Source organism: Schistocerca nitens, chromosome 5 (assembly GCF_023898315.1).
Source record: "Schistocerca nitens isolate TAMUIC-IGC-003100 chromosome 5, iqSchNite1.1, whole genome shotgun sequence".
NCBI lineage: Eukaryota > Metazoa > Arthropoda > Insecta > Orthoptera > Acrididae > Schistocerca > Schistocerca nitens.
Genome location: NC_064618.1, coordinates 459,050,596 through 459,072,939, shown reverse-complemented (window position 1 = coordinate 459,072,939; position 22,344 = coordinate 459,050,596). Strand labels below are relative to the sequence as shown.

At 42.4% G+C, this 22,344-nt stretch overlaps 1 protein-coding gene across 2 annotated transcripts in view; it reads left to right on the top strand.

The window, feature by feature from the left end:
* LOC126260879 (cyclin-Y) overlaps window positions 1–22,344 on the top strand; it is an 84,750-nt gene that overhangs the window by 14,306 nt on the left and 48,100 nt on the right. For both annotated transcript variants that reach the window (XM_049958320.1, XM_049958321.1), the window contains 4 exons: window positions 16,214–16,494; window positions 16,870–16,901; window positions 17,124–17,312; window positions 17,454–17,587. In XM_049958320.1, the coding sequence (XP_049814277.1) occupies window positions 16,281–16,494; window positions 16,870–16,901; window positions 17,124–17,312; window positions 17,454–17,587 (569 nt within the window). In that variant the 5' untranslated portion in view covers window positions 16,214–16,280. The remainder of the gene's footprint in view (window positions 1–16,213; window positions 16,495–16,869; window positions 16,902–17,123; window positions 17,313–17,453; window positions 17,588–22,344) is intronic.

Sequence of the window (22,344 nt, the reverse complement as noted above, 5' to 3'; positions counted from 1 at the left end):
GAGCACTTGTCCGTGAAAGGCAATGGTCCTGAGTTCGAGTCTCTGTCCAGCACACAGTTGTAATCTACCAGGAAGTTTCATGTCAGCACACACTCTGCTGCAGAATGAAAATCTCATTCTGGAATGAAACTAGTACTAGGCGCTAAGTGGTTGTATGTCTGTGACTCTTCACAGAACGTGGGGTGCAGAAGTTTGTCTACTCTGTAAAGTAGGATGAATGGTGATCTGTGGCATCTCTGCTGAAAGAACAGAGTGCTGGTGCACGCACAAGTGTTTTGGAGCGTACAGTTCATTGTACATTGTTGAACGTGGAACTCCACATCAGACCACTCTTAAATGTTCATGCGTTGACCCTGTGACATCATCAGTTACAATTGCAGTGGGCACAGCACCACCAGGATTCACACATTGATCAGTCGAAGTGTGTCAGCTCTTCAGATGTATCACAATTTTGCTACATTAGGTCGAAGATTGTCTCCACAAATCCCGTCATTGAGGTCAACAGTGGCTAGAAAAGTGCAGCACACCATGGATGCATGCTAGTGGGAGCAGTATTACGCTATGGGAGACATTCTCCTGTGCTTGCATGGGGCTGTGTTATTAATCGAAGACGCCATGTTAGCTGTGGACCACCTGTATCCCTTCGTGCTTGATGTCTTCCCCAATGGCGATGTCAACTTTCAACAGTGTAATTGTCTGTGTGTCGCAGACAGAATTGTGTGACAGTGGTTTGAGGAACATTACAGTGAACTCACGATGATGTCTCAGCATCCAAATTTGGACCCCATCACTGTGTATACAAATCAGCAGCCTGTTATTTATGTGAATTATGTGACCTGTGTTTAGACATCTAATGCCATGTACCTCTACAAACGTACCAGCGAACTGTCAGATCCCTGATAAGCAGAATCAGTGATGTGTTTCTGTAATAACTTCAAGTTGAACAAATATATTTCAAGGAAGATGCAATACATGAAAGTCACAGATCAAGTAAACAGAGTAAGACATGCGTCCACTTTAACAGTCAAATCATAACTGAGTCCAAGTCTAGCGGCTGCTGGCTGGCTGGCCGCTTAGGTGGCGCTGGTGCTGCGTGGCTGGCAGACAGCGCCGCATGTAGAGGACGCACGTAACTGCGCGGCGGCACTTTGAAAGATCAGCGAGTCACAACAGTTTCATTCCAGAGATGGACGAACAAGCTATTGAGCAGGTGGCCATAATATTTTGGTTCATTGGTGTATATTCCTTCCTTCTTTCAGACTTTACATATTTGCTCAGTACTGGCCATCTGAGCTCTTGGTGTTTATACGGCTGCTTTTCTTTATCTCCAAATGTTTCTTTAATTTCCCTATAAGGTTCAGGTGCAGCCTTCTTTACTATAGTCGTGCTTGCTTCTACTACTCAGGTATCTCATTTAACAATTACTGCTTTCGTGCTTTCTGTAAGAGCTTTTTTGTGGCTGTATTCTTTTCTGCTGGCTACGTTTGATGCATTTTATATTTTCTCTTTTCAGTGGTTAAATTTAATGTATTGCATGTTATCCATGGATTTCTGCTGGGCGTTGTCTTTTCACCTCATTGTTCGTTGGTTGCCTTCACTGCATCTTCTCTCAAAGCTATCTAGTCTGCATTTCATTATGAATAAATTATGGTTGGACTCTGCATTTGCATCTGGACATATTTTGTTGCTAAACCTTGGTATCTGATTTGTATTTTCTTTATATAATCTCTCTGAAACTTTCCTTTGTCTCCAGGTCCTTTCCATGGTACCATTTTGTGATTCATTAACCAAATATCTACTTCTACATCTACATTTATACTCCGCAAGCCATCCAACGGTGTGTGGCGGATAAATAAATTTTGCTCTGTTTCTTTCATGATTTTTTTAAACCAAATGTTTGTGATTATTAATTTTTGCTCTTTGTAAAGTTGTTTGATGGTTGCCCTTTTAGCTTTGTTGAATTTTGTAGCTATTGTCATTTTAAAATTTACTTGTTATTGTTGAAACATTTGCTGCTCAGAAATTTGCTAAGTAATCATAACAGTCGATGAAATGTGGATATATCTCTATGAGCTGGAAATAGTGTGTGTATCAACTGTTTGGATGTACATGATGAAACAAAACTGATGAAAGCAGTTGACCTCTTTCTAAAGCCCTTCCATGAAAATGATTATATACTTCAAATTAATGATATAAATAAAATAGAAAGAAGCATTCCACATGGGAAAAATATATTAAAAACAAAGATTCCATGACTTACCAAACAGGAAAGCGCTGGTAGATAGACACAATAAAAAAACACACAAGCACACACACAAAATTTCAAGCTTTCGCAACCAACGGTTGCTTCGTCAGAAAAGAGGGAAGGAGAGGGAAAGCCGTAAGGATGTGGGTTTTAAGGGAGACAGTAAGGAGTCATTCCAATCCCGGGAGCAGAAAGACTTACCTTAGGGGGGGAAAAAAGGACAGGTATACACTCGCACGCGCGCCCACACACACACACACACACACACACACACACACGTCTGCCTGTGTCTGTATATGTGTGGATGGATATGTGTGTGTGTGTGTGTGTGTGTGTGTGTGTGTGTGTGTGTGTGTGTGTGTGTGGGCGCGCGCGCGCGCAAGTGTATACCTGTCCTTTTTTGCCCCCTAAGGTAAGTCTTTCCGCTCCCAGGATTGGAATGACTCCTTACCCTCTCCCTTAAAACCCACATCCTTTCGTCTTTCCCTCTCCTTCCCTCTTTCCTGACGAAGCAACCGTTGGTTGCGAAAGCTTAAAATTTTGTGTGTGCGCTTGTGTATTTTTTTATTGTGTCTATCTACCAGCGCTTTCCCGTTTGGTAAGTCATGGAATCTTTGTTTTTAATATGATTATATACTTCTTTGTTTATAATGGACATACCACAACCATAGCATTATAGAATTTTTTTGATACAAGTCATTGACAAAATGAGGAAAAATGATCCAAAAATTTCACATCATTCTCTGTCATAAGTGCCAGACGTCTCACAACACATCAAATAATTTTTTGCTTAATGGAGAAAATGATCAGATTAATGTATCATTGCCCATATTACTTGATTTATCACTTAATATAAGTTGTTATTGTTACACCACTAACAATGAAATGTTGACGATGATTTTCATAATTTCAAGTAGTTGTTGGGTCCTTTCAAAACCATGTTTTTGTGTTACCAGTAATGGAAATTCATGGGTGGAACAATACGTTAAATAAGGAAGAGGCAACAACTCACTTATAACAGATCGATGCTTGGGCACAGAAACACACAACAGAATACAGCATTTTAGCTTTTGAGTACTAGCTCTCTTTCTAGCGAAAGTACACACAGACACCGAAACACACACACTCCTGTGGCCATGGCAAGACTTGCAAGTCATACAAAGGTGTATAAATTTTGAAGGCCAGTATTTTGGAAACAGTTGAATGATTTGAACCAAAAAGTTTTTCTTTCATTGTTTCTGTAAAAAAACTAAGTCAGTCCTTGTACTAGGCAATTTCCCTTTTTGTATCAATTCCCCAGTCCATGTTCTCCTACTGTTCTTTGTTTTCCTATGATTAATTCTGGTCCCCCTTACCTTACAATCCTCAACTCCTCTGACTTATTGAATACTTTCTCTTATCTCATAATACATTTTTCACTTTATTCATCTGCAAAATTGGTGGGCACGCATACTTGTACTAAAATGGTGAGACATTTAGTCTGATGGGTATGGTAATCCATTGATCATGTTGTTCATAGCAGTTCGCCTGCAGTCCCTATTTCTTGTTCATTGTTAGACCAATTGCTGTATTACCCATATTTGATTTTCTGCTGATAATCATGTGCTCATTTAGCCAGAAATCCTGTTTATCCTGTCATTAATACAACCCCCCCCCCCACACACACACACACACCACCCTAAATGTCTAATTTGAACTTATCTATTTTTGTTTTGAAATTCTCTAACCTACTGACATGATTAAAGGCTTTTATACAGTGTTCACATGGACCAACATGAGTATGAAATGGGATACAAATATAAGCTATAAAGGACAAATACTACTGAACATTATTTCAAGTTTTTTTTTTTTTTTTTTTTAACTAGAGCTCTCGGTTACCATACAAGGTGAAATATGGGACTCATGTTATGTTTGCATGAATCGTCTGTAGTATATCTTCAAAGACATATGTAAGCATTAAAGAATTAATAGTACAAAAACTCACTAAATACAGTGAACAGAACCAAATTTATTAATGCTCCTTCCCATCTGTGTTGCCTGCCCAGAGCTTGGTAGCACTGCAAAATGTTGACACCTTCAGCACAGTTGCTGTGTGACTGCTTGTGAAGAAGAGATTTTCCTGCAGCTGCTAAACATAGGAAGGTGGTTCCCAGATTCCCACTACTTCAGTAACTCAGAGTAATGAAAAGTTCTTCAAAAACTAATATTCTATATGCGTTCCTTTACCTGTAAGTAGCTCACACTGAATACTTGAGTCATTTTTGAAAAGTACTGTTAACATTTATTTATTTATCTAGAGAAAATCTCAAACTGATACATGATTTGTCACCATAATACAATGAAAATAAATAGCTCCGATATAAATACATACGGAATATATGTTTTATGAAGACAGGAAAGTTGTTCAGCTGACGTGTTATTGAAGGAATCATCCTGGTGTTTACCTGAAGCAAACACCATCTTCCTGAAAACAGAGGTATAGCTACAGATTTGTCTGTTATTTCATAAGGATCTTGAAACCTGTATAGCACAAATATAGATTTTGTTCCCTTGTATGTTGGCAAGAGCAACGCAAACTAACAGCTTTTCCCAGGTTGGTATCCGTAAGCGTTTTTGCATAACTAAGGCAAAGGTTAATACAATATGACATCTAGTAAATACAACTGAGAATGCTCCTCGGGATGGGGAAGCCAGAGTGCCGAGCAGCTAGTCCTAGTGCCATTGGTGTGAGACTGCAGGAACACAGCATAACGATGTGGCACAGTATTGCCTGGCATGGGCATGGCTGGTGCATGGTGTGACGTTGTAGCAAAGGCTTAGCAGGAGCCTCGTGTGGGCTATGGCGTAGGCTTGGTAGGATCCCACTGGGAGGCTGCTACATGGGCTTCATAGGAGCCAGCAGTGCTGCAGTGTAGCTTTGAATGGATCCCAATTAGAGTGCTGGCAGGGGCATGGTGGGATGCGGAAGCGGCAGCACCAGTTCAAAAGGAGACTGGCTAGAAGTCCCGTGGGAGTGTCAGTGTCAGTGAATCTGACGAGGCGTCAGCAGCTGATGAGAGGTAGTGCTCAGCCAAAGGTGGTTATCCAGCATGCGATGATACAGACAGACAGGACAGCTGTGCAATGTGATGGTGCAGCAAAGATGGCGAGCCAGCAGCAATGACAGCAGAGGTTGGAAGCCAATAGGAGATGAAGCTTGACCAAAGGCAGCTGCCAGGGACAGAACTTTGCCAGGAGGCTGGTGAGGCTTGCAGTGTGACTCTTATTGATGGGCTGAAGGATGCGTCTGGCGTTAAGCCCAGAGCAGAGCCTGTCTGCCTGTTGTTAATCATGCTGCGACCTTCGTGGCCTTGCAGATGGGTATCAACATGTGAAACATGAGACTTCAGATGAAGAATAGTTGTGTGATCACAGTGCCACAAATGGCAATGCGCACACAGCTGGTAGAGGAGCTACTGTCTCTGGTGGCAAAATTCCTACAGGTCGTGCAGGTAGGTGGCCCACAGGTTGCAGATATAGTGCCAGTGGATGTAGTAGAGAGGCATGGCGGGCTGTTATTTACCTCCCCCTTGAGAAGACGCCAGAACCATCTCAGCAATGGCCAGATGTAAAAACAACAAGAGCAGCAAAGAATATGCCCAGAGGGTGGAAATGGGGCCCTGGATGGAGGGCATGCTGGGAGTATCAAAAAATGTATGATGAGGTAAGACGGGCTGGAAGGGCTTTTGTGGCCAATAGGAGGCATGGCATGGCTTGGCTAATGGCAGCTGCCAGAAACCTGATGGCTATCTGGGAAGCATGGTGTGTGTGTGTGTGTGTGTGTGTGTGTGTGTGTGTGTGTGTGTGTGTGTGTGTGTGTGTGTGTGTGTGTGAGCGCATGAATAAGAAAAAGGGAGGCTGGAAGGGAGACCCGAATCAGTGTAAAAGACATCGCCAGAAGTGTAGTGTGTGCTGGAGCACAGCAAGTGGAAAGGACTAGGATATACACTGTGGAAACTTAATAAAGGGAACAGCGTGTTGTCCAAGTCTCCAGAAGAACTAATAAGGCAGGAACATGCAAACAGTGGGTTTGGGACACTGCAGCTCCTTAGGTGGCACAGAAGAACATTAGGAGGATTGATGGAGGTCCTGCAGGACTGGGAAAATTGTAGGGCAGGATGTTTGTGACTGATGGAAAGCAGAGACCCAAACAATGGCAGCCACCCTAGACCAAGCCACCCTAGACGCTGTGGCGTTGGAAGTACATCTGCACCCAATAGGAGCTGTGGGCTTGACTAATGACTATCACAGAAGATGTGAAGGTGCTGGCAGGGTGTCGGCCCAGAAGCAATGGGACATTGGTGCCAGGGTGGTGAAAGGCTCAGCCAGAAGCAGATTAGCTGGTGGGACATTGTTGAGGTGTACGCAGCTGATTGGAGGCAGAGGCTTGATCAGTGGTAACCAACTGTTATGAAAGGCAGGGGGCTCGACCAAAGGCAACCATACAAGACGCAGCATTACCAGAAGTGTATGTGCACCTAATAGGAAGCATGGGCTCAACTAATGATGGCTACTGGAGATGTGAAAGTGCCACCAGGGCACCAGCCCAGAAACAACCCATGCATTGAGGCGATGACAACCCAACTTGATGCCAACAGGCGGGTGGAACATCTGCCAGTGTGCCGATGGACTTGACCAGATGCAGATCAGCCATTGGAACATTGGTGAGGCATTGGTGGCTGATGGGAGGCAGTGGCTTGACCTGTGGTGACTGCCAGTGATGTGTTGATGCCAATGGGCAAGTGGGATGTTGGCGAACTGCCAATGGGCTTGACCAGATGCAAATGGGCAGTGGCTGGACGCAGGTCAGCCGCGTCCGAGTATGATGCTGCCAGAGGATGATGATGGAAGTGTTGATTTGAAAAGTCTCATTGCCGACTTTTGTATCCTTGTGTAGTGCAAGGGCAATGCAAAATAACAGCCATTCCCGGATAGGTATCTGCAATCTTTATGGCACAACCAAGGCAAATCTTAACATAATAAGACATCTGGTAAATCCAACTGAGAATGCTACTCCAGATGTGATAGGCAGGGTACTGACAGACCAGTCCTAATGTCCTGGGTGTGAGCCTGCAGGAACGCAGCATGTTGCTGTGGTATGGATTCGATATGAGCCTAGTTTGGGCTGCAGTGTTGGCTCGGCAGGAATTCGGAGAGGTGTTGCTGCATGGGCATGGCAGTAGCCCAACGATGCTACAGTGTCGGCTCGACTGTAGTCTGATGTGGAGTGGCAACAGGAGCACAGCGGGATGCCAAAGCAGCAGCATCAATTCAGTAAGAGCCTGACGTGAGCTACAATGTTGACATGGTGGGAGCTGATGGGAGCAGCAGCGTTGGTGAAGCAGTGAGCTGGTATCAGCAGCCGATGGTAGGCGGCATTCGACCATTGGCTGCTGTCCAGGAAGCAATGATGCCACAGGCCCAGTGAGGCCTTTGGTGTGGCTCTGATTGATGGGCTATGGGATGTGTCTGACTTTGAGCTGAGAGCAGGACCCATATGCCTGCTGGTGGTCATGCATGGCGTATATGGATAGATGGACAGATATGTGCACATGAGAGTATGTGAATACAGATGAAGAATAGTTCTGTGATTACAGCACCACTGTTGACAGTACATGTGCAGGTAACAGAGAAGCTGGCACCTCTGGTGAGGAGTTGCCTATAGCCCATGTAGCTAGATTATGTGCAGCACACAGATGTTAATAGTGGTTGTGGTGGCAAAGTGCGGCCAGATATAATAGTAGACATAGATGATGTGCTTCTTTCCTTTATTCAGCTTCCAGCTGTAGCTATTTTAGTTCCTTGCCATGATTCTCTTGTGCTACTGCTAAATCTTTCACATTTTTCTTAATGTTTGTTATTAACAATGGTACGCAAAGACATTCAAACACGAGTCTAGTTTCCTTCTTGTGAAGGACATCACATTCGCCATTGACTGTAAAAATTATTTATTTCACAGTTGCATTTTTGGCCTGAAGACAATTATGAAGTGGTACAGCAAAAGATTTTTCATCATCACATCTCAAATGTAATAATCCTCCAACTTATATACAAGTCATCATAAGAACTGGGCCTCTTCACTGTAAGGATACAGCAGCATTGAACGAGGGCGAAGCTATGTGCATTGTGAAATGATGTAAATTACATGTAAACATTGGTTTATTTTGATTTGTGTTAAGGATGTTTACACTGAGAATAGTTCGTGTAATGTAACTGTATTCCTACAGTGAAAATTCAGTTCAAAGGATTTTAAAATTTGACATGTGTCGAAGTGAAATCTTTTGCAGCACCAGTTGATATTAGACTTAAGGCTGAAATTGTAATTGTGTAATAATTAATCTGTACAATCAATGGTGAATAGGGCACTCTTTAAAAAATTCTACACGACTGGGAACACCAACCATATGAAGTTAATGTAGTTTCCATTTGGTGGTTTCTTCTGTGATAACATTAATTTGCACATACTTTGTCTGTAGTTTTTGGACGTTTCAAACTATTTTTACAGGTGCCTCATATAACATTTTAACGCCATAAGCATTTTTCATAGAAATGTACAATCATTTGTAGTATACATTTTTCATAGACTTGGAGCTTATACATATGCTTAGATTCTTGTACCTGGGGCTAGATAGAAGCTAGTTCTTACTCTCCTATAAATATTTTGTGTTGCGCATTTGACGCCCTCCTCCCCCTCCCCTCCCCTCCCTCTTCACACACACACACACACACACACACACACACACCTGTTCAAGTACACTTTGACCTATTACCCAGGCAGATCTGATGAGTATAAAGGGAGAAGAAAGAATTGAGGCAACTGAGAGTAGGTGAGATGTGTATAGTAAGAAAAAGAAGAAGACATATAGGTCTCTGCAAGAATGGTAAAATGAGGATTATCTTTACTACTATTTAAAGACAAGATATTCCTACCAAAAATCTCAAAGTTATCAACCAATTTACTTTAAATACTTGTGTAATGCTCTAATAAATGTTCAAATGGCCATAGGGTGTATATTTTTATATACATGTGACACACAAATAAATATAGCAATGAAAACAATCAATTATTAATAAATTTATTTAATTGGATAGATAAAAAAAGTACTCAACAAGCAGGAGCAGAACACACACATAAAAGACTGTTGTGATTGGCAAGCTTTTTGGAGCCAGTGGGCCCTTCTTCAGGCAGAAGGGTTGAAGGGGAAGGAAGAAGGGTGAAGGAAAAGGAATGGAGAGGTCTAGGAAAAGGGGAAGATTTTGGGATAATCGCCCAGAACTGCGGGTCAGGGGAGACTTACCATACGGAATGGGAAGGAAAGACTGATTGTTGGGGACTCCATCGAACAAGATTTTTAAAACCTGAGAGCTTAAAGTTGGAAGACAGGTTAAGATGCAAGACAGAAATTACAACTAAAACATCGTGCACGAGTTAATAAGAGTGAGAAGCTCAGTGCATTGTATGTAACAGAGGTGGGAGGAGGTGGCGAAAAATAGATGGGAAAGACAATGAAAGATGTAGAAAACTAAAACGAAGTGAAGCAAAGCGTAGTTACAGTGAAGAAAAGCTGAGACGGAAGAAATTAATGTAAATTACGGCTAGGTGGGTGGTGAGAACCAAGGACATGTTGTAGTGCTAGTTCCCATCTGCGGAGTTCTGAGAAACTGGTGTCAGGGGGAAGAATCCAGATGGCATGTGTGGTAAAGCGGGTGCCGAGGTCATGAATGTCATGTTGTAGAGAGTGCCCTAAAACAGGATATTGTGAGTTGTCGGTATATACCCACTGCCTATGTCCATTCATCCTAATTGATAATTTGGTGGTAGTCATGCCGATGTAGAAGGCTGAACAGTGTTAATATAATAGGTGGTATATGACGTGTCATTTCTTAGGTGGCTCTACCTTTGATATTATATGTTCTGCCAGTTACAGGGCTACTATGAGTGGTGGTAGGAAGGTGCATAGGGCAAGTCTTGCAGTGGGGATGGTCACAGGGGTTGGAGCCATAGGGTAGGGAGATGGGTGCAGGAGCAGCATAGGGTCTGACAAGAATACTGCAGAGGTTGGAAGGGCAATGGAAAGCTATTCTAGGTGTGGTGGACATAATTTTAGACAAAATGGATCTCATTTCAGAGCATCATTTTAGGAAGTCATGACCCAGTCGAAGTAACTGATCAACACATTCCATACCAGGATAATAATTAGTTACCAATGGTGTGCTGCGAAGCTGTTTTGTGGAGGGATCAGCAGTACCAGGATTAGATGCGGTGGCCCGGGAGATCTGCTTTTTAACTAGGCTGGTGGGGTAATTACATGCAGTGAAGGCTGAGGTGAGATTGGTGGTGTTTTGCTGTAAAGAGTCTACATCGGAACAAATACATTTGTCTCGGATGCCAAGACTGTATGGGAGGGAACGTTTGACATGGAAAAGATCGCTACTGGCAAGCTGTAAGTACTGTTGTTTGTTGGTACGTTTAATGTGGACGGAAGTGTGTAGTTGGCCTTCGGTGAGGACGAGATCAGCATCAAGGAAAGTGGCATGGGATTATGCTGTCTGCTGTTGAACATTTCCTCAGTGAGCACCTACCTGATTCCAAACCTATGGCGTCCTTCCTGCTCACCTTAATCAACTTTATACTTACCAACAACTTCTTCACCTATGAGGGGCAGACATACCAACAGATCAGGGGTACGGCCATGGGAAACAGGATGGCTCTTTCCTATGCCAACCTTTTCATGGGACACTTGGAAGGGGCTTTCCTGGGATCCATAAGTCTTCAGATCCTGGTTTGGTTTAGATACGTTGATGATATCTGTACCATGTGCACTCATGGTGAGGCTGACCTGCGAAAATTCCTGGAATCTCTGAGTACCTTCTCCCAATTAAATTTCACATGGTCCTATTCCGAATCCCATGCCACTTTCTTTGATGTTGGTCTTGTCCTCACTGAAGGCCAGCTATACACTTCTGTCCACATTAAACCTACCAACAAACAACAGTACTTGCATTTTGACATTTTCCATCCTTTCCATGTCAAACTTTCTCTCCCATACAGCCTTGGCATCCGAGGCAAACATATTTGTTTGGATGCAGACTCTTCACAGCAATACACCACCAATCTCACCTCAGTTTTTACTGCACATAATTACCCCATCAGCCTAGTTAAAAAGCAGATCTTCTGGGCCATCCCATCCAATCCTGGTACTGCTGATCCCTCTACAAAACAGCTTCACAGCATGCCACTGATGACTCAATATTATCCTGGTCTGGAATGTGTTAACCATCTACTTCGACAGGGCCATGACTTCCGAAAATCTTGCTCTGAAATGAAATCCATTCTGTCTTAAAATTTTGCCCACCAAACCTAGAATAGCTTTCCATTGCCCTCCCAATCTCCGCATTATTCTTGTCAGACCCTATGCCCCTTCTGCACCTACATCCCTACCCTGTGGCTCCTCCCCCTGTAACAGTCCCTGCCGCAAGACTTGCCCTATGCACCTTCCTACCATCACCCGTAATAGCCCTGTAGCTGGCAGAAAGTGTACTATCAAAGGGACAGCCACCTGTGAAATGGCACGTCATATACCACCTATTATGTAAACACCGTTAAGCCATCTACAATGGCATGACTGCCACCAAACTATAAATTAGGATGAATGGGCATAGGCAGAGAATATATACTGGCATCTCGTAATATCCTGTTGCAGGGCATGCTCTACAACATGACATTCATGACCTTGGCACCTGTTTCACCACATGCACCCACTACTCTTTGCTTCACTCCGTATTAGTTTTCTGCATCTTTCATTGTCTTGCCCGTCTATTTTTTGTCACCCCCTCCCACCTCTGTTACATACAATGCACTTAGCTTCTCATTCTTATTAACTCGTGCATGATGTTTTACTAGTAATCTCTGTCTTGCATCTTACCCTGTCTTCCAACTTTAAGCTCTCAGGTTTTCAAATCTCGTTCGATGGAGTCCCCAACAACCAGTCTTTCCTTCTCATCCCGTATGGTAAGTCTCCCCTGATCTGTGGTTCTGAGTGATTTTCCCAAAATCTCCCCCTTTTCCTAGACCTCTCCATTCCTTTTCCTTCATCCTGCTTCCTTCCCCTTCAACCCTTCTGCCTGAAGAAGGAGCCACAGGCTCTGAAAGCTTGCCAATCACAACAGTATTTTATGTGCGTTTTCTCCTGCCGCTTGGTGAGTAAATTTTTTTATCTATCCAGTTAAATAATATAAATACATATGTAATATATAAAGGGGAAGTTGTTAGCAAAAATACAGAAAAGTTCTTGACTAATTTACTTCAGATTTTTACATGATACTCTAATAAACATTTAGACGGATGTAGGCTATACATATTTTTTAAACAACAATGTACAGGTTTTCTGTTAAAAACAACTGTGAGAAAGGAAATGCTGTGCTGTGAAATTGTGTGTTTGTTTTCTTTCTCAGAATCAATTTTAGCTATGATAGCTTGACATTTAAATCATTAAGACGGAGTGTTTCCCCTCACATAGATATTCTTTCTTCTTATGCATAATTTCAAACAAAAATTGTACGTACAGTGATGTGCTGCATTTGCTTTGTACTGCACAATAGGTTTTTAACAGAAAATGGGAAAGTTGTATCTATGGCTTTTTTTCTTATAGTTAGAATTATACTGCAGAATCTGAATCACCTGAAACTTTGTAATGCTATCCATTCACAGTTTAGAACTCTGCGAAATATTTTCATTGAAGCTCCTATCCTCACAGGTCAGGTAGCTGGAGAGTCTCTCTTATACCCCGTATACCAATGATCTCAATCAGTTTGCCCATTCATTTCAAGCTACTTCAATTGCCAATCGAGGTTTTTGTTTGCAGTGCCAGTAAACAAGGGTCAGTGTCATGGAAAGGGAGAAATAGGCTATGGGCAAAGGAAAGGGAGGATGGAAATAGTGGGGAGGTGCAGTTGGATTGGGGGGGGGGGGCACTGGCTTGGCACTGATTAATATAACTGTTACGTGTCCTCCTGACGTATATCATGCCAAATTCTATCCAATTGGCATGCTAGATCATCAAAATCCTGAGCTGGTAGGAGCACCTTGACCACAATCCTCCAAATGTTCTAAGTTAGACAGAGATCTGGCAATCTTGTTGGTCAAGGTAGGGTTTGGCAGGTACGAAGACAAGCAGTAGAAACTATTGCTGTGTGTGTGTGGGGGGGGGGGGGGGGGTTATCAGTTTTGCTGAAATGTAAGCCGATGATGGCTTGCCGTGAAGGGCATCAGAATAGGGCATAGAATATTATTGTCAGACTGCTATGCTGTAGGGGTGCCATGGTTGACAACCGAAGTGGTCCTGCTGTGAAATGGAATGGTAACCATCACTCCTGGCTATCAGGCGACATGGCAGGTGACGGTCAGGTTGGTATCCCACCACTATCTGGGGCATCTCCAGACTGTTCATCTTGACTCAGTTTGAAGCAAGACTCATTACTGAAGACAATTCTACTCGTCAATGAGATTCCAGGCTGAAGACATGTCTGGAGGTGCCCCAGACAGCAATGGGATACCAACCTGACTGTCACCTGCCATACAGCCTGTAAACCAGGAATGATAGTCTGGGGTGCTATTTGTTTTCATAGCAGAATCCCTTTGGTTGTGATCCATGGCACTCTTACAGCACAGAGGTATGTTGACAATATTGTGTGCCCTGTTTTGTTGCCCTTAATGGCAAGCATCGTGGGCTTACATTTCTTCAAGGTAATGCCAATTTGCGCATGGTGAGAATTGATTGTGGGAAGGGGTGGCAATAAAATACTGTTATCCCATATCAGTACCAAAAAAATGAAGACACATTTACAAATATCCTGCACCAACAGATGTCTTTTTTTTTGTGTGTCACCCCAACAGACATATTCTGAGGAAAGTTCACAATCTTAATAATGAATTATTGTTTTACGTACCACCCGTTTCAGAATCGTGTCTAAAGAAGCAGAGAAAGTAAATATTCTTATGCATGGGTTGATTATTTAGATGTATGGATAAGTGTGTAAAATGGTAGGAATAAGATTTTCAACATTAAATGGTTCTTTATACTTTTAACCATTTTAAAAAACTGTTTGCTTTCCCTTCAGTATTTTCCAATCACAGTGTCTTATTTAAATCAGAATTTTGTTAATAGGTATCAGGAGTTTTGTCTATTTTGAAACTTTTTGCTATAACATAATTCAAAGGATGTGTATTGTCACTGCAAAAACAATAAAAAACTAGCATCTTACGTAGTGTCATGGTCAGCAGATATCTTTCTACAGTAAAAATTGCCCTCTGTTACTGAATAAAAAGGCAACAGTTTTTTAATTCTACAACAGCTACATTTATATCCATGATGAATTTTCCCTCTGCAGTGGAGTCTGCACTGATTTAAAACTTCCTGGCAGATTAAATCTGTGTGCCAGATTGGGACTTGAACCTGGCACCCTCGCTTTTTGTTGGCAAATGCTCTACCGACTGAGCAGTCCAAACACTAGTCACGATCTGCCCACACAGCTTTTCATTCTGGCAACAATCCCCAGGCTGTGGCTGAATTAGGTCTGCCCAATATCCACTTTTCCAGGAATACTGCTTGTTCAGAAAGGTTGCAGGAGACCTTCAGTGAAGTTTGGAAGGTGGGAGGTGAGGTCAGGTTGAGTTGTGCTGGGGTAGTTCAGTTGGTAGAGCACTTGCCCTCAAAAGGCAAAGGTCTCAGATTCTAGTCCCAATTCAGCACACAAGTTTAATCCACCAGGAAGTTAGATTTTTATCTTTATCTGTTTAACAGATAGGATCAATTCGTAGCATAACACAGTAAGATGAAACTTACATCTGAACCCTGTACTTTATATCTTTGTATGGAAATGTTAAAACCACTAAAGCCGTACTCAAAACATTTTTCTACTCTTTAATGGAACCTTCATTCAACATTAGTGACGTACTAATTGAGTGAAATTATTTAAGAGGTTTTTTTCGTTGCAATAATTTTTTTCTTTTTGTCTCTTTCCCTGCTCTTTCTACGGAAAATGTGCCCCACAATCTCAAGACATGTCTCTTAACACCAAGTTCTTCTTGAACATATTAGTATTACCAGTTGCTATATACTGCCTTGTGGGCTGTACATTAGTGGCAAGTTAGTATGAGTTCTGTTTAAATTTTTTTTACTTGTAGGGCATTGTGAAACACCAAAGGATTTTTAAGCCCTTAGCTATTCCTCATTAATGATCCTAATGACTCAATTTTAAGTGTGTGACTTCATATTCATGAACACTGTAGAGAGGGATTTCTATGTGAGCATTTGTGGAACTGGGGGAAGACTGGAGTTTCGACTAGGTCATTGTTCTTTCTGTTGCACATAGTACTTTTATATGGAGTTCTCCAGATTTTCATATTTGAGTCATAAAAAGGGACATATTTAAGGTGCCTCTGTAATTTCAATTTATTTCATGGTTAGCATTTACTCTATCCCAAACTCGGAACCTTTGCCTTTCACAGGAACAGGCTCTGTCGACCGACCTATCCAAGCACGACTCATATCCTGTCCTCACATCCTTAATTCTGCCAGTACCTTGTCTTCTACCTTCCAAACTTACTGCCTTTGAAAGTTGCAAGACTCGGTCATTAAACCACTTGCCTGCAAAAGGCAAATATCCTTAGTTCGTAGTTCAGTCCAGCACACAGTTTTCATCTGCCAGGAAGTTTCACATCAGCACACATGCTGCTGCAGAGTGAAAATTTCATTCTGACTCCCTGTCCCAATTTGCATGATTATTTTTTTCCTCCAGCTGCCTCATGTTTCCTCTACTTTCCCGTGATAACTGTGTGATGGTAAAAACTAATTTACAGGTAGTGTAATAGTTGTTTGCAAGGCAACTTTTATTGTTGAAAGTAAATTTCTTCTTATCATATTACAGGTGATGTGATCCTCCTTTACACATTCTTAAGCAACCATACAGACTGTAACGTAAATACTAGTCTGGAATGGGCAATAAAAATAGTTGTTGTCCTTACTCCAGCCCCAATGCTGGAGGTAAAGATGATGAAAGGATTGAAGAATATCTGCCTGAAGGAGAAGAAAGTGTGGGTAATCTTCAGCATATAAGTGAACGTGAGCCAGAGGACTGGGACACAGATCCATCACTTCATCCGAAGGCAGGAACAATATTCATGGAAAGATCAAAAGCGTCAATTGAGAGTATGTTTATTCGTCTTGTCTCTTAGCTCTAGATTCCCTTAAAAAAAAAAAATTAGTACATTGTCGCCTAATTTGTTTGGAAGTTTGTGAATGATTATTAGGTGTGGTAGTCTGTTTTGTAATAGGTGGCAAGATTTTGGTATCTGATACATTACACCCTAGACCATCCTCCAGAGAAAAAATTGAGAAGTTAAGCTGAATTTTTAGATTTGGGTTATTACCCTCTTCCTGTTCACTGAAGTTTTAGTATTAGAACACATTCAGTTTTGTCTATAGGAATGTGGAAGAATATTTATATTCCTATTTTGTATGTATTTGTAGTTTTTGTATGCCTATAAATACTTCCTATCCCTAACCTATTTGTATATTTTGCAGATGGCTTGGTGAGAAAGAGAAGCCAGAATCATGTATGTAAATCAAACTAATTTAATCAGTTTTATCTGGTACTTCCCAAAAACTACATTATAAAAGAAATTACAATTAATCAGTAAAAGTACTTATAGACCAGTTGTTGCAAAATTTTATTTGTTGTTTTAGATAAATATGATATTCACTTGCTTTTCTGTGTTACAAATTGTTAATTTTAATGTAAATTGTGGTGTGTGTATAAAATATGCTTTATGTTGCAGCTAGTTGACTCAAGACCATTAAAGAAGAGCAGCTCATGTTCCACAATATATCTTGATGACAGTACAGTTTCTCAACCAAATTTAAAAAATACTGTGAAATGTGTAGCTTTAGCAATATATTATCACATCAAGAACCGAACATCGCATAGACAATTAGAAATTTTTGATGAGAAACTTCATCCTCTGTCTGTAAGTACATTTTAGCACAGGTGTAGTACATTTCAGAACATTTGTTTCTACTTGTGAAATCGAGTAAACATGTACCACACGCAAAATATAATAAATTTATCACTGTGATGTTTTCTCATTACCACTATGTTTCCTTTACAGAGAGATGCGGTGCCCGACGATTATGATAGACATAATCCGGAACATAGACAGATTTACAAATTTGTGAGAACCCTGTTTAATGCTGCACAACTCACAGCAGAATGTGCAATAATCACTCTTGTCTACTTGGAGAGGTATTTTGTATTAATATTTTCAAAAGGAAATTTTAATGTATTTAATTTTCTTATAGATTAGAAAATGATGATAGGATGTTTAAAACAGTTTCAATTTGATATAAATAATGCAACTCTGTATTAATGATGATTCAAGATATTCTGTTTGTTGAGATTAAGTGTAAAATAGTTATGTCTTTAAATTGACAGAATCAAATTTAGTTAGTTAATTAGTTTCACATTCCATGGATCATTTGCATGATAAATTGTAATGATGTGGAACAAGTCATTTTACACACACATCACAGTTCAATTTTTAAATATGGCTACATGCTGAACTTTTATGAAATGGGTAGTGGGCTTTCTTAAAAAGATATCCGCAGATGCGAGTTAGTAATTCATACCCACCATCTTTTACAAAATACAGTAATCGAAATTATTATACAGAATAGGAGGAGTTGTTGATGAGAAATGTTTTTAGTTCATTTTCAAATTTTGCTTTGCTATCTGTCAGACATTATATTTCATTTGTACTGCAGTGATTATTTACAAAAAAATTTATGGGGCAATACTTACTGTGAAGATCACACATTCAGTTGCCTCTGGCAGCTCGGACCAGCTCTGATCCAAGCTACCAAGTAGGCCGTTGAGAGAGAGAGAGAGAGAGAGAGAGAGAGAGAGAGAGAGAGTGTGTGTGTGTGTGTGTGTGTGTGTGTGTGTGCGTGTGTGTGTGTGTGTGCTTGCATGCTTGCTTGTGAGAAAGTGTATTTTTCTCTTTCTTTTTCTGACGAAGGTTGTGGCCGAAAGCTTAACGTGTCGACTTTACAGTATGTAACATTCTGTTTTTTCCTACATTGCTGACATTCCAACTGCTCTTACAGCATGTTTTTGACAATGAAGACTTTTTCTTAAAGAAGAGTTATCTCAGAACATTATTGAATGGAAATACCAGCATGTGAAATATGTCAACTCATTGATTTGTCTCTCCCCAAAATTTGCAATGATTGTAAGTGCAAATGTGGCTGAACTAAGTTGTTGTAGGAGTTTCAGAATGTGCTTTTTCTAGTTTAAATCCTCATCAATATGAAAACCTAAGAATTCTGAAGTTTCCACACCATTCATTATTTCCTCACTGTGTGTTACTCTTTTCATTGGTGTAGTACCCCTAGATGTGCAGAACTGAACAAGTTGTGTCTTTTTAAAACTGAGGGTGAAACCATTCACAGAAAACCAGTCAGTTATACTTGTAAGAACATTGTTTACTACTTCTTCTGTTTCTGTGTGTATACTTGGATTGATTATAATACTACTGTCATCTGAAAAAAGAACTAAATCTGCTCATTGTATGTTAGATGGAAGATCATTTACAAACATGAGGAACAATAGTGGACCTAAGATTGATCCTCGGGGTATCCCATACGTGTTCTCTCCCCAGTCAGAATAATGTCCCCGAACTACACTGTTTGAATTACTAAGTACACCTTTCTACATCCTTTTGGTTAGATATGACATTATCATTTTTCTTTTGTGTACAAAATTATGACATACACACATTTGTAAGTTTTTGGAGGGCAATCAATATACTAAATGTGATCATAAATTCCGAATAATCTGCAGAGGTTGAAAGTAAGTCATAGTTCTAGCTTTCCCGTCTAGTTCCATATGTGTGCACCAACTAAACTAGAAACTTATATTACGCTCCAGGGGGCTCAAGGTTCTTTCGTGAGTTTATGCGTGGCGCATGTGGGGCCCCGAGCTATTGCAGCCCATTCTTCATTACCTGGCTGCATTTCCTTCACCCTGCCCTCTCCCTCCCTATCCTCACTCCTTCCCCCTTGCCACCTCCTTCCCCTCTCTGTGTTCTGATTTATGTTGACCTGGCTATCCACCTAGTTTCCTGTATTGGTTGCAGTTTTGTTCCTTTTTGCCTTGCCTTTCATCCTTTTCAGCATTTAGGTCCCCACTTGAGGTTGGACCTCCACTTCAAAACTGTGAGCCATATGGGGAAGAACTCCCTCCCTAGCATCTATGGTGTGGATTCATCTTCCCCCTTCCTTCCCCTCTCCCATCCCTACTGTAGCCTCCCTAGGTGCTAGGTTGCAATCATGTGTAGCCATTCTGTGTGGTGGGGCTGTTACCTACCCATATGGCTGAGCCCCCTGACAACACAGGGATCGTACTACTGATACCTGAGCTGTTCCCTCCCCATGTATGCCAAGGAGTGTGGTTGCTTACCTTCTTGAAGCATCAGAACTCCTGGCCAGACGGCCCTTGCTGTGGCTGGGTGGTGCCCATGGGGAGAGAGCCCCTGGTCGGAGTGGGTGGTATCAGGGCGGATGCTTGGCACATGGAGCATATCATGCTGCAAAAATCTGCCCATTCTCAAGTGGCTGTTGCTTCGAATGGTGAAGGATCCTTGAATGCTGCTTTGTATGATCCAGCAACCTTCCCTTCCCTGGCTACACATGGGAGGAGGGCCAGGTTCACCGTGTTGGGATGAAACCCTTTCCCCATTACCTCGTCCGTACTACGACGGATGGGGACACATTCACTGCCACAAAGCCATTGTTTTTCATGGAAAATATTGAGGACAAGTTTGCTGAAGTGGAGTCTTTTAGTAAGATTCAGTCGGGCTCCCTGTTGATCAAATCTGCTTCTGTCACCCAGTCTGCAGCTCTTCGTGCCTATGATCATCTTGGCAATGTCCCAGTGTCTGTCACTCCTCACCGATCTCTGAATATGATTGAGGGAGTAATTTTTCATAGGGCCCTTTTCCTGAAAACTGATGAGGAACCCCGGGCTAATCTGGAGCAGTGTGGTATTCATTTTGTTCGACTTGTGTAGAAGGGTCACGAAGATAACCGCACAGATACTGGTGCATTCATTCAGGTTTTCGAGGTGATACCCTCCCAGAGAATTTCAAGGTTATGTGCTACAGATGTGACGTGAAGCCGTACATCTCTCCATCTGTGCAGTGCTTTCAGAGCTTAGGTTTTGGGCATATGTCTTCCTGCTGTACAGTGGACCTTTTGTGTGGTGGCTGGCCACCCACTCCATGAGGGAAGCCTGTGTGTTTCTCCACCTGTGTGTGTCAGTTGTGCTGACTGCCACTCCCCTCGCTCGCCAGATTGCCTGGCTTACAAGAGAGAAAAGAAGATCCAAGAATAGAAGTTCCTGGATCGCCTGTCTTATGCTGAGGCTCACCAAATGTGTGAGAGACTCCATCCAGTGTCACTATCTTCAACTTTTGCATCTGTTACTTCATTTCCTCCTCCCCCCTTGTCCTTACCCCAGCCCCGTCCCTCTCTTCCCTCCCGCGACCTCCCATCAGGGAGCCGATCCCTCTTCCCAGTCAAAGAAGTGCCCCCCTTCTTCGGCATCTGCCGGTTATCAGGCTCCCTCCTGGGACCCCTCTCCCCAGCGTCTCTCAGGCCAGAAGACTCTTACCACCACAAGGTGCACCATCTGTGCACCCCAAAGTCGCCCGCTCTCTTTCGGTTCCAGATTTTGCAGAAGCCTGTACTCCCCCTGTGCCCTACCTTCCTCCACCTCAGAGAGAGAAGAAGAAGAAATCCCAAGACAAGGTGCCCCTGGTGCCCCCAGAGGTGCCATCTCTCCTGTCTCAACATTAGTTTGACATCTTATTTATGGATGTCACCCCATCCTTGTCGGTGATGACTACTGACCTCCACCTTGGCTTCTTCAAGTCTGCCTTGGACTCTCACCACACAATCATCCAGTGGAATTGCAACGGATACTATTGTCACCTACTGGAAATGCAATATCTCGTTTCTTCCTATTCTGTGTTCTGTCTTGTTCTTCAAGAAACGGATTTCTGTGATGACCTATTTCCAACTTTTCGTGGTTATTGGATGTTCTGTTGGAACGATGCTGGCCTCTGGTGGGGTCTGCACGTTGGTTTGCTCTGATGTCATTAGTGACTGGATCCCCATACATACCAACTTGGAAGCAAAGTGGTTCGAGTGCAAACGACTCCAGCAATCACCATTTGCAATGTCTACCTCCCTGCAGGTAGGCCACTTGCTTATGTTACACTGTCTGCCTTAATCTAGCAACTCCTGCCCCCTTTTCTCCTCGCTGGGGACTTCAGTGCCCACCACCCACTGTGGGGGAGTGTCACTTCAACGGGTAGGGGTATCCTAATTGACCAACGTATCACAGACCTCGATTTGTGTCTCCTCAATGATGGTTCCCTTACCCACTTCAGTGCTGCTCAAGGCACCTTCTCTGCTATCGATGTCACAATCTCCGATCTCCTCCGCTGTCCTCATGACTTCCCTACATTGGTCATCCCATGATGACCTTTGTGACATGACCACTTTCCAGCATTTCTATCGTTCTCCTGCTGCCGCCAGGCAGACGGGCCCCCACGATGGGCATTCCGCAGGGCCAATTGGCCTTTCTATATGTCTGCTGTCCACTCTGACACCTCCCTCTCAAATTCCATTGATGTAGTCATGCAAGGCATCTCTGCCACTATTCTTTATGCTGCTGGTACTGCTGTCCTCCTATCCACAAATCCCCCTCATCGTCGACCAGTACCATGGTGGACCAAGGATGTCGCAGTCGCTGTCCAGGACCATCAACGGGCGCTGCAGCAATTTAAGCGACAGTCTTCACAGATCAACCTAATCACTTTAAAGCGTCTCCGTGCTAGGGCTCATTACCTTACTAAGCAGTGTAAAAGGGAATGCTGGGAGCACTATTTTTCCTTCCTGGAGATGTATGCCTCTTCATGGCAGGTCTGATCCAAGCTC